Source organism: Thalassophryne amazonica, chromosome 1 (genome assembly GCF_902500255.1).
Source record: "Thalassophryne amazonica chromosome 1, fThaAma1.1, whole genome shotgun sequence".
Lineage (NCBI taxonomy): Eukaryota > Metazoa > Chordata > Actinopteri > Batrachoidiformes > Batrachoididae > Thalassophryne > Thalassophryne amazonica.
The window spans coordinates 108,113,796-108,127,461 of record NC_047103.1 but is presented as its reverse complement, the minus strand read 5'-3'; the positions used below and the strand labels follow the sequence as shown (position 1 = coordinate 108,127,461).

Sequence of the window (13,666 nt, the reverse complement as noted above, 5' to 3'; positions counted from 1 at the left end):
TTGATGTCTTCCTTGGTCTACCAGTATGTTTGCCTTTAACAACCTTTCCATGTTGTTTGTATTTGGTCCAGAGTTTAGACACAGCTGACTGTGAACAACCAACATCTTTTGCAACATTGCGTGATGATTTACCCTCTTTTAAGAGTTTGATAATCCTCTCCTTTGTTTCAATTGACATCTCTCGTGTTGAAGCCATGATTCATGTCAGTCCACTTGGTGCACCAGCTCTCCAAGGTGTGATCACTCCTTTTTAGATGCAGACTAACGAGCAGATCTGATTTGATGCAGGTGTTAGTTTTGGGGATGAAAATTTACAGGGTGATTCCATAATTGCTTCCTCAGAATTGAGTGAGTCCATATTTTTTTTCCCTCTGCATGGTCTAAAAAAGTAACCGTTACTGACTGCCACAGTTTTTTTTCCTGATTTCTTATAGTGTTTCTTAAAGCCAGAAAGTTGCCATCTGAAATGACTTTAGTTATGTGTCATGTCTGTGATCTGCTTTTTTTCTACAAAATTAAAAAACTGAATGAACATCCTCCGAGGCCGGTGATTCCATAATTTTTGCCAGGGATTGTAGTTCCTAGGGTTTGTAAGAGTAGAATGGGAGGCAGAGCCTTCAGCTTTCAGGCTCCTCTCCTGTGGAACCAGCTCCCAATTCGGATTAGGGAGACAGACACCCTCTCTACTTTTAAGATTAAGCTTAAAACTTTCCTTTTTGCTAAAGCTTATAGTTAGGGCTGGATCGGGTGACCCTGAACCATCCCTTAGTTATGCTGCTATAGACTTAGACTGCTGGGGGGGTTCTTTTTATTCACCTCTTTTTGCTCTGTATGCACCACTCTGCATTTAATCATTAGTGATTGATCTCTGCTCTCTTCCACAGCTTGTCTTTTTCCTGATTCTCTCCCCTCAGCCCCAACCAGTCCCAGCAGAAGACTGCCCCTCCCTCAGCCTGGTTCTGCTGGAGGTTTCTTCCTGTTAAAAGGAAGTTTTTCCTTCCCACTGTCGCCAAGTGCTTGCTCATAGGGGGTCATTTTGACCGATGGGGTTTTTCTGTAATTATTCTATGGCTTTTGCCTTACAATATAAAGCGCCTTGGGGCAACTGTTTGTTGTGATTTGGCGCTATATAAATAAAATTGATTTGATCTGATTTGATTACTACATTGGATGATGCTGAAATTGAGGATGGCCCATTGGCTGTTCCAGCAATATCAAATATTTTGTGTCTGCTACCTATAACGCGTGTGGAATGTCTCCAATCTAAACCTACCTCAAGGCATCTTATATATGCTACTCTGGAACCACCCCTAAACCCAAACAGTTCAACTGTCAACCCCACTGAGGTCCTTAGTCTGGGTCTCATTAACATAAGATCACTGTCCTCAAAATCATTGTTGATTATTCATCTAATTATTGATCATCACTTCGATATGACTGAGTTATGTGAAACCTGGCTTAAACCTACAGCTGTCCTCCCCTTAAATGAGGCCTGCCCGCCAGCATACGAGGTCTGTCCATAAAGTATCGTACCTTTTTATTTATTTTTTTTAAACTATATGGATTTGATTCATGTGTTTTCACGTCAGACAAGCTTGAACCCTTGTGCGCATGCGTGAGTTTTTCCACGCCTGTCGGTGACGTCATTCGCCTGTGAGCACACCTTGTGGAAGGAGTGGTCCCGCCCCGTCGTCGGATTTTCATTGTCTGGAAATGGCGGAATGATTTGGGGTTTTTTTCCATCAGAATTTTTTCAGAAGCTGTTAGAGACTGGCACCTGGAAACCATTCGAAAAATTTATCTGGCTTTCGGTGAAAATTTTACGGGCTTCACAGAGAATAAGGACTGTTACTACAGCTTTAAGGACGGCCCACAATGGTGCTCGGCGCGCCACGCTCCAAGCCGCGATGACAGGCACGAACCACCGGATTATTTCTAAACGGATGGCTGTGTGGAGCTGGGACCGTCGTGTGCACTTTCTCTGGTTATCACAAGAGCTGGACATCAACCATTTTCTGTGAGATTTCACTTTTAACAAGAGATTTTGTCATGGAAAGCCGCACAGAGGCTTTGTGCGTCACGACCGATTCGCTGTTCGAGCGAGACAAAGGAACACCTCCATTTCAGCGTGTCAGAGGACAAGTTGTGACATGCCTATCTGGGCTTTCAATGCTTACCAGTCGAGTGAGTTATAAGAGAAATTGTGGAGAGCTGGGCATGTCCGAAACGGAGGCGTTCTTCGTTTGAACATCTGATTCTCCACTCTGCTCAGGATTTTACGCATTGCCAAGGTCAAAAGAATAAAAATAAGCCGTATTACTTTGTCACTGTATATAGCCCATACTCTGAATTCTTAGATGAATTTGGTGCAATCATGTATAACTTGTCAACTAGTGCAGATAACATTCTGATCATTGGTGACTTTAACATTCATATAAATAAGCCTTCTGATCCCCTCTGCAACTCATTTATGGAAACTGTGGATGCATTAGGATTTCAGCAATGCATTCAGGACTCGATGCACATTAGTGTAAATACCCTGGATTTTCTTGCACGTGGTATTGCTGTCACAAATACTGACATCATGCCTCTTACGTCAGTGGTCTCTGATCACCCACTTATTAAGTTTACAGTTTTGCTGCCGTGTTTAGTGGAACAACAACCTTATATATCACTACAGTGATGCATCAACTCCTCAACTAAGACTGAATTCGAAGCTAGACTGCCTGATGTCTTAGCTTCACATACGGCAGATACCCAATCAGTAGACAGTCTTGTGGATAGTTTAAACTCAGTGATCAAAACTACATTTGACATGATTGTGCCACCTTTGTTAAAAACGCGCTCCCCCAAAACACAGTCACCTTGGTTCAATATTACCTCCGTGACCTCAAGCATAAGGGTAGAGATATAGAACGGAAATGGAGTAGTTCAAAATTAGAAGTATTCCATCTTGCATGGCGTGATGCTATCTTAGACTATAAGCATGCACTACTAGCTACAAAGCGGACCTATTACTCTGATTTGATCAACAAAAACAAGCATAACTCAAAGTTCTTGTTTGACACGGTGACAACATTTATTTATGGACAACCACCTGTAGCTTGCTCTTCTTTTACAGCACAAGATTTCCTGGATTACGTTGAGAAGAAAATAGAAGACATTAGGTTAAATATATCCCAGCATGCTAAACCCAGCCATTACACTGTGCTATTAAGGTGGGGGCCATTACTGAGGTATTACGTAGATTTACAGAATTTGACAGTATCTCACTTGGCATGCTGACGAAACTCATAATGTCAACAAAAAGCACAACCTTGTGCATTTTATTGATGGCATTTTGAATGCACAGAGATACCGTGACGAGATCCTGAGGCCCATTGTTGTGCCATACATCCAAGAACATCACCTCATGTTGCAGCAGGATAATGCACAGCCCCATGTTGCAAGGATCTGTACACAATTCTTGGAAGCTGAAAATGTCCCAGTTCTTGCATGGCCGGCATACTCACCGGACATGTCACCCATTGAGCATGTTTGGAATGCTCTGGACCGGCGTATACGACAGCGTGTACCAGTTCCTGCCAACATCCAGCAACTTCGCACAGCCATTGAAGAGGAGTGGACCAACATTCCACAGGCCACAATTGACAACCTGATCAACTCTATGTGAAGGAGATGTGTTGCGCTGCATGAGGCAAATGGTGATTACACCAGATACTGACTGGTATCCCCCCCCAATAAAACAAAACTGCACCTTTCAGAGTGGCCTTTTATTGTGGGCAGTCTAAGGCACACCTGTGCACTAATCATGGTGTCTAATCAGCATCTTGATATGGCACACCTGTGAGGTGGGATGGATTATCTCAGCAAAGGAGAAGTGCTCACTATCACAGATTTAGACTGGTTTGTGAACAATATTTGAGGGAAATGGTGATATGGTGTATGTGGAAAAAGTTTTAGATCTTTGAGTTCATCTCATACAAAATGGGAGCAAAACCAAAAGTGTTGCGTTTATATTTTTGTTGAGTGTAATTATTCCGAGTTATTATTACTATTATTGCTGTTGTTGTTACTACTACTATTATTAATGATAAATAAAAATAAATAAATAAAAATATTACAATTTGTAATACATTTTACTCTTACGACAACAAACGCTGAGCCATTAATAATTAGATAAAAAACAAATGCACACAAACGTGTTGAGATGTGAACAGCTTAATGCTAACTTTAACACTGAAAATGCCCTAGACACGCTAACGCGTTAGCATCGGTCCCGTTTTTAAAATATAAAATACATCTATCAACTGTTTCAGAAGTTCATAACAGGTTGGTTTAACATAAAAAGGTAAATATTACTCAAAGACGTATGCTCTTTAGGGTTTTAGGGGGGAAAAATTATGATAAAGCGAAATAAAACAAAGAACCAACGAATCAGCAAATCAAAGCATTGCTTCATTGATTCAAGATTCAAAGCAAAGCCACGCTGCAGAAACCGTTGATTACAGACCCACTGCAGGGTCTGTAATCAATGTGGAGAAATGATCATTTTCTCAACAAACACCCCCAAAAAACAACAGCCACTCTGAAGGACTGATAAGGGAATCGTTAAGCAAAAAGGCTATTGATGTCGGTGGATCAAATAATTTCTTAACGATACCCGAAAAGAACCCATCCCTAGTCACACCCTTTTAAAAATTTTAAATTTTGCAAGCTTTTCCGTGATGACATCGTCAAATGATGACATACCTTACAACGAAACGAAACCCTGAAGGTCAAGGTCAATTGCTTATCTGTCATGATTAACAAGGTGGGCAAGGCATTGCATTCTCAGACTGCGATGACTCTTGAACTCAGACGCAAGTTGGATGACATCTTAGAGCAGATGTGTGCCTTGCAGATGAGGCTGAAGATTTCAGAGGCCAGGGAATATTCTTAATTCACAATTGGGAATATTCTTAATTCATAATTGGGATTTGGTTGTTCAAGTGGAACTATAAAAAGTGTTTTTCACTGCTCAAACCACAACACGGCAGGCTTATCAAGCCTGAAAGACAAATTGCCCAACTGCTTTCCTCCGGAGGAATGTCTTCAGGCCTTAGTGATTATTTGGCTCCTTCTTATCTCAACCCACAAAGACAATAAACTGTTTTTAATAGGACTGAAGCATGCTCCACTCCCTTTCACCACCCCCCTCCTACCCCCCATCACACACCCCCCACTCTGGCTTCTGGTCATGTCACACTCTTTCCCTTCTGCGGGGGCGGCGTGGTTTTAGCTGCTGCTGGTCCCCGTTCCCCCACCAAGCTGACGGTGGCGCAACTCAGGCTTGCTGTGCGACCTTCACCCACTTGCCTCAATTCGGATACGGACTTCTTCAAATTTAGTGCACATAAACAATGTCAAATGTGTATGTGTTGTCTTTAATTCTGATGTGTGCCATTATTACGGTAAACAACAGGGCTGTGAAATGAAAATTGTAAAATCAGAGGAAAATTCTCAGGGGGTCTGGAGGGGCACAGCTCCCCAGGAGCCGGGGATATTTAAATTATCCTAGATTCAACCTTTCATTTGACCTGTCAATGATCACGCTGAAATAACAGAATATGACATGGAAGTAGGACCTGGAATGATTTTCCTTTTAATTGTAAACCAAATGATGCATTAACTCAGAACAATTAAACTACATGAAATTCATGAAGACTGAAAAGACTGTTAAACCATGTCAAAAACCACAGCTAAAGATTGTAGAATATTTTAAAAATCAGGGTAAAATATCAATAACATACGAGGTCTATTAGAAAAGTATCCGACCTTATTATTTTTTTCAAAAACCATATGGATTTGATTCATATGTTATATGAGTGGTCCAGCCCCCTTGTCGGATTTTCATTGTCAGGAAATGGCGGAATGATTTGGGCTTTTTTTCCATCAGAATTTTTTCACAAACTGTTAGAGACAAGCAGCTGGAAACCATTCGAAAAATTGATCTGGCTTTCGGTGAAAATTTTACGGGCTTCACAGAGAATAAGGACTGTTACTACAGCTTTAAGGACGCCCCACAATGGCGCACGGTGAGACAAAGGAACACCTCCGTTTCGGAGTGCCAGGGGCAAGTTGGGACATGCCCAGCTCTCCTCAATTTCTCTTATACTCGCTGGGCTGGTAAGCATTGAAAGCTGAGATAGGCATGTCCCAACTTGTCCCCTGGCACTCTGAAACGGAGGTGTTCCTTTGCCTCGCTCGATCAGCGAATCCTCCGCGCGGCTTTTCATGACAAAAAGTGAAATCTGCTGGAAAATGGCTGATGTCCAGCTCTTGTGATAACCAGAGAAATTGCTCACGACGGTCCCAGCTCCACACAGCCATCCGTTTAGAAATGATGTGGTGTTTTCTGCCTCTCGATGGCGGCTCGGAGCGCGGCGCACCGTGCGCCATTGTGGGGCGTCCTTAAAGCTGTAGTAACAGTCCTTATTCTCTGTAAAGCCCGTAAAATTTTCACCGAAAGCCAGATAAATTTTTCGAATGGTTTCCAGCTGCTTGTCTCTAACAGTTTCTGAAAAAATTATGATGGAAAAAAAAAAGCCCAAATCATTCCGCCATTTCCTGACAATGAAAATCCGACGAGGGGGCTGGACCACTCCTCCCACAAGGCGTGCTCACAGGCAAATGACGCAACCATCAGGCGTGGAAAAACTCACGCATGCGCACGAAGGTTCAAGCTTGGCTGACGTAAAAACATATGAATCAAATCCATATGGTTTTTGAAAAAATAATAAGGTAGGATACTTTTCTAATAGACCTCGTACCTTATAGTAAAAAAGCCACACATTCTCGTGTAAATTCTTGTAAATCCACTCAAAGCCACAATGTCTTTTTCCCATGAAAAAGTCTACATTAATAAAAACTAATTTACACTGTTGTGTAAATTCATGTAGCCTAAATTCATTCAAAGCCACAATGTCTTTTTTCAAGGAAAGAAAGTCTAGATTAATGAACGAAAAAAGGCACATAATCTTTTCTGAAATCCTGTTTGAACAGCACAATGTTTATTTTCCAGAGAGAGAAAAAAATTCTTAATCGTTCGTTTTTCCCGTTTATCTTTCAGGTGTGTTGATGAAGCCAGCAACAATTCCACGGATTCTTGTCCTTATCACACTTTTTCAAACCATCTTTCTCACCATCTTCTCTCTGTCTGATGTCGCTCCATGACACAGACATGCTGCAAAATTCTTCTTTTAAAAACTTGAAAGTTCTAAAAGTTTGCGACATCCACATGTTACTTTTAGCTAAGCTTCGCACAGGAGCCACACAGTGTCACCGCAGCAACCAACCAGCCACGCTTTACGACAACTGTCGCAACAGCCAGGCTTTGAGTGGCATTTATTCTCCTCGAAACTCCGCGGATCCGAGGAAACTGATTTGTATCTGTAACACACAGATCAGTGTCCGCGGACTTATAAAACTTGCATGATGTTGTAAAAAAAGAACACTTTGCGATAAGCATTTTAAAAACTCAGTAACGATCACTTTTAAAGAGTACAACACTTACACCCCCACTCCCACCCCACCCATGATGAAATTCACGGAATCCCGCGGATCGGCGGAGTTTTCACAGTCCTGTAAACAAGTAATAATTGTGGACTAATTGCTGTCTGAGGTAAGTGGAGTGTAAATATAATTTCTCCACTGTGAGATCAATAAAGTATATCTCAGGTAATGGCTTATGGGTAAGGCCAATAACTATAGTCATGCCAAATTAGGAGGCAAAATTTCAACAATTGTGACGAGGACAGTTGTTTTGTTGAATTTAGTGTCTGACTTTGCTGTGACCTTGACCTTTGACCTTAATCCTTTTATGTGGTCAAAGGTATCTCCATAAGACTGCTACGAGTATATGTGAACTTACAAGAGTCTCTAATGACGACTTACATGCTTTGTCACACCCTTAAAAAATAAAAATTTTGCAAGTTTTGTCATGATAATGTGATCACATAACATCATAACTTAAAACTTTTGATATATTGTGGATCGCCCCATCAAGTCCTTTGATTTAGTGTATTATACAACATGTTTTACTCAAATCTGATATTTGATGTAATTTAGATCACCTTTGACCTCAGGCGAAACTCTGAAGGTCAAGGTCAATTGCTGATCCCAGGTAATGGCTTATGGGCAAGACCAATCACTGTGTCCGTCCCAAATTTGGAGGTAAAATTTCAAAAATTGCAACCAGGAAGGTTGTTTCATTCAATTTAGTGTTTGACTTTGCTGTGACCTTGACCTTTGACCTTGATCCTTTTGTGGGCTGAAAGGCACCTTGCTAGGGCTGCTATCTGTGAAGCTGCAACAGTCTGCGATGTAAACTGTGTGCTCCACAGCGAGTTAAAGGAAACCCTTAAAAATCTAAATTTTGCAGTTTCTTTCATGATGACATCATAAAATGACATCACAATGTAAGACCTCTGCTATATTCTAGATCCTCTCATCAAGCCCTTTAATTTGCTGTATAACATGACATGTTTTTCTGTAAACTGAAGTTTAACCTAATTTAGGTGACCTCTGACCTCAAGCGAAACCCTGAAGGTCAAGGTAAATCACTGATCCCAGATAATGGCTTTATTGTCAAGGCCAATCACTGTGTCTGTGCCAAATCTGGAGGCAAAATTTCAAAAAATGCGACCAGGAAAGTTGTTTGAATTTTGTGTTTGACCATGCTGTGACCTTGATCTTTGACCTTGAGCTTGATCCTTTTGTGTGCTGAAAGGTACCTACATTGGACTGCTACATGTGAACGTACAAGAGTCTGCAATGTAAACTGTGTGCTGCACAGCAAGTTAACCCTTTACCTACTGAGGCTATAAATGGACGATTGGTTGTAATTTTTTTATTATAGCAATAAAATTAAGAAATAATGTTCTATGTTTGTGTGCTTTGGTACCCTTTTCCAAGAGTACCTGAATTTCAATTATATTACACCTGATTAACTATTTATACACATTATTTGTAAGTTTTAGCATTTAAAATGAGAAAAAAAACACAAAAACGAACTTGATTTTTTTCAGTTTTTAGTGAAAAATGATTGTTATGTAAAGGAAGTTTGGATTTCACATTTTTAACAGGAAGCTGTAAGTGTTTACAATCAAAATAATTAATTTTGTGTGTCTAGAACTCAGAAACAGTGCAAAAGTAAACATTTTACAAGGCGAAAATATGCAAAAAGTAACCAATTTTAAAGTGCAGAACCAAACAATATGAATAACAACAAACAAAGTGCAAAACTATATATAAATATATCAATATCTGTATTATTAAAATGTGCAAAATCACTCATTTGATCACTCATTTTGTGCAAAATTATACAATATGAATAAAACAATAAAGTGTCAAACTATATACAAATATATAACCAAGAATCAAAATTAGATCTAAACTACATCAGTCAGTGTGGTACTGTTTGTAACAGTTTCTGTCTGGCTGAAGACAGAGGCCAATTTTACAAAGTTTGCACATCCAGCAGGTTGACCTCTTGCAAACCTTGCAAGAATGCCGCCCCTTTGTGGATCGCTGGCAAGTTGGGTTTCCACTGCTTGTTGGCACCGGGCAGTGGCTTGTGGCTGATGGAGCCATCACACCCACACAAACACGCACACACACCTTCACAAATGACACTAACACCCTGCCTTTTCCTCAAAAATTACTACATTTATGTTTGCTGTCTGTCTCTGTACTTTTCTGTCACTTTTGCGCTCTTTCTCATACTTTTCCCTCGTTTCAAAAGTCACTGAACGCACTTTACCGTAATATATGCAACATATAGCATACTGTTGGAAAGCACGGGTTCTTGGCTTGCTGTCAGTGTTGAAATTTTTCAGATTGAGGGCTTACATGAGAACTTGCGGTAATGAGAATCAGCGGCGCACTAGTGTGAAACTTCCGTGTTTATGACGTTATGACGTCACAGGTTTACGTTTAACGTAATACACCATATATCATTGGAAAGCCCTTGGTGTTAGCTTAACAATGCACTTTGAATCATTCGGATTGGACAAACTATGGCGGAGTTACAGTAAAAAAAATTACGCATATGGAAAATATGGCGTGGGCGCCATCGCCGTAGATAAAGGGTTAAAGGTGAAAAATGCAATGATTACAAAAAAAAACATACTGACTAACATATCTTGAAAAATTTCGTTTCGGCTGTGGTTGGAGAAATTGTATATAGTGCAATTTTTGTCTGTTGCTTTAGCAATGGGCAGCACAGTGGCTTAGTAGTTAGCACTGATGCCTCACAGCAAAAAGTTGGTGGGATCGCTTCCAGTAGCATGACCAAATGTCCTGTATTCCCAGGACATTCCCTGGTTTCTCTGAGAAGCCAATATGAATAGTATTTTGTAATATTAAAAATTCTATCAATACAGAGGAAGCATGCTTTAAATTAATTGAAATTATAAGGCATCTTGGAGTAAACTTTTGAGTATCTCATTGCCAGGCCGTGTCCTGGTTTTTTGGCTGTCAAAATATGGCCACCCTAGCTTTCAGTGTGGAGTTTGCATGTTCTCCCCATGCCTACATGGGTTCCCTCCAGTTGCTAGCATGGAGGAGGACTTTCTTTAAAAGAAATAAACAAACAAAAAAAACATGAAATTTCAGATGCTATTTGCCAGAAGGCACATGGGAAACCTGAGCTGAGATTTGATTTGTTTGCCTGTTTTATAATCCTTCTCTACTCAACTCCAACATGAAGCTGTGAATGGTGACGCAACATGCAAAATTTGCACCATTCCCAGTTTCTCAATTCCCATCTGCAGAAGCCTATAATTATTCCAGAGCTGTCATAGGGGTCTTGGTAGCTTCCTTCACTAATCGCTTTCCAGCATGATCAGTCAATTTTTGAGAGATGGCCACTTGACACTGATTTATTGTACAGCACCATACTGTTTATATTTATTAATGACTGATGCAAATGACGTCCACAACATATTTAGTTACATGGAAATGTTCCTGTATCCATCCCCTGACTTGTCTCAACAAAACTGACTGTAAAAATGATGACTAAATTTTTACGTTTAGAATAAACTGCTATGTCCCAACCTTTTTTGGAAAGTGCTGCAGACTTTAAATGCAAGAATGGATGTATATTAACAAATGAAACAAAGTTAACCACAAAACATGAAATAGGTTCAAGCTGCCTACAATGAAAAAGAAGTCAAAGTAAATGTAAGACTCACTGTGAGTTTTTTAATTCACATTGTCCATATTGTCCCAACTTTTTTTGATTTGGGGTTGTAATAATGTCGCCACACCCACACAAACCTAATATATATATATATATATATATATATATATATATATATATATATATATATATATATATATATATATATATATATATATATATATATATATATATATATATATATATATATGTGGGAGCTGTTGCTGCAAACATGATAATGTGATGTCTGGCACAAGATGTTCATCATGGCAAGACATAAAGACGGTGTTCATCATGAAACGAACATGCAAAACATAAAAAATAATATAGCAGGAACCCAATGTTTATGTTTCTATTGGGTTCTCGGTCATCACAGTGAGAACTATGCAATAATTCAATACATTTCAAATTTGGTTGCACTATTTGTGCTGTGTTAATGTCTTCTTTGGGGGGAGGGGCGCTTGAAACCATGATCTAATCTGCATGTATACAGACCTTCTTACGATGATGAGATCCTGAAGACACGGGGAACTCCTTCGCTATCCCAACATCAGCACGCACCGATGGACGAACAGATGTGCTCTGGTGGGATGGGATGAAAGAACAACAGAGGAAGTGATAAAGTTAATGTTACTAACTTTGATGATTTCAAAATGCAGCATGCACATACTAGCTGTGATTAGACGTTTACATGCACTGTTTGTTAACTGTGATATTACAGTTCTCACAACAAAGTGACTAATTAGTATTAAATTCATCAGCTCAAATAATTTTAATATGATTCTGAGCAATATACTGTGAGGGCGAATTTAGTCAAGCAAAATAACAGTTCATTTCTGCATCTTTGCCATATTGAGTTTAATGACAAACGAGCGTGCTGCTTGTGGGGATCCACGGGCTCTAGATTGGGACGTGTTTATAAAATAGGTAGCTGATATTTTTCAAAGGTGGTAATAAATTCTGCAAAGTTTCTATAATGAGTTTGAATAGTGTGAGAGTCCAGAAAGTTTTTTAGAACTCCACCGTTTTATTTCCTGATAATTATGTAATTTTTAATGTTAATTAACGGTCTTACTGTATTTATAAATTATTTAGGTTCTTGTTATTATATACACACTGTTACTGTTATCTTTATTATTATTATTATGATTATTATTATCATCAATATTATTATGATCATTATTTTTACTTCTATTTTGTCACTTGATTTTTAAATGGACCACAATGGAAAAAAGTGTTTTCACTTTCTTGTGTCATACATGTATTTTTAATGTATTTACAATTATATTACTTGTATGTACTTACTAAATAAAATCACACACATGCACAGACAACACTTTGCTTTTAATATATACGAGGTCTGTTAGAAAAGTATCGGACCTTATTTTTTTTTTCAAAAACCTGATTTATTTGAATCAAGCCTGCTTGCGTGAGCCAACCTTGAACCTTCATGCGCATGCGTGAATTTTTTCATACCTGTCGATTGCGTCATTTGCTGGTAAGCAGCAATTGTGTGAGGTTGTGTGTAGTGCGCTTGTGGGATTTTCATTGCAAGGAAAATGACGGAACGAATCAAATTTTGCCAGAAACAGAGCGACAGCCAGGTGGAAACCATTCGGAAGATTCAGACGGCTTTCGGTGACGATGCTCTGGGCATCACACAGATTAAGGAGCGGTACAACTAGTTTAAAGACGTCCGCACAACGGTGGAGAGCGAGCCATGCTCCGGTCGGCCATCAATATGCTGAAATGACCAGATCATTTCCAAAGTGAATGCTGTGGTGATGTGGGACCGTCGTGTGACTGTCCGAAAAATTGCAGAAGAGGTGGACATCAGCACTTTTTCAGCACATTCCATTGTGAACCTGCCGGACCACTGCCACGGTTCTTCGCACCCCTGGGTGACAGGAGAGCTTGGAACCGTGACAGAAGTCCAGGACCGCAGCTCTGGCCTCTGGTGGCACGTAGAGTTTGTTCCTCGGGCCGGTCCCCGGGTCCGGGTTCCATGCCAGGGCCTCCCGGACGGTCTTCTCCACGTCCCAGGTGAGGGTTGCCACGATAGTGGACTCGGGGATGATGGGTTCCAGTGGATCTGACAGTTCGACTTTGACCTCCTCTTCATGGACCCGGGACAGGGCGTCAGATCGCTGGTTTTTGGTCCTGGGGCAGTAGGTAATCCGGAAGTCAAAACGCCAGAAGAACAGTGACCAGCGGGCTTGCCTGGGGTTCAGACGCTTCGCGGTCTGGATGTACTCCAGGTTCCGATGGTCCGTGAAAACCGTAAATGGTACCGCAGCTCCCTCCAACAGGTGTCTCCACTCCTCAAGAGCCTCTTTCACCGCAAGGAGTTCCCGATTGCCGATGTCATAGTTCCGCTCTGCCGGGGTCAACCTGCGGGAAAAATAGGCACAAGGATGGAGAACCTTATCGGACACCCCGCTCTGG

General features: G+C 40.5%; 1 protein-coding gene across 5 annotated transcripts in view; it reads right to left on the bottom strand.

Annotated features, from left to right (window-relative positions):
* LOC117512923 (protein SON) overlaps nt 1–13,666 on the bottom strand; it is a 451,527-nt gene that overhangs the window by 199,510 nt on the left and 238,351 nt on the right. For 4 of the 5 annotated variants that reach the window (XM_034173153.1, XM_034173169.1, XM_034173162.1 and 1 more), the window contains one exon: nt 11,717–11,803. The exons of the other annotated variant lie outside the window; for it this stretch is intronic. In XM_034173153.1, coding sequence (XP_034029044.1) covers nt 11,717–11,803 — 87 coding nt within the window. The remainder of the gene's footprint in view (nt 1–11,716; nt 11,804–13,666) is intronic. 5 annotated transcript variants of the gene reach the window in all.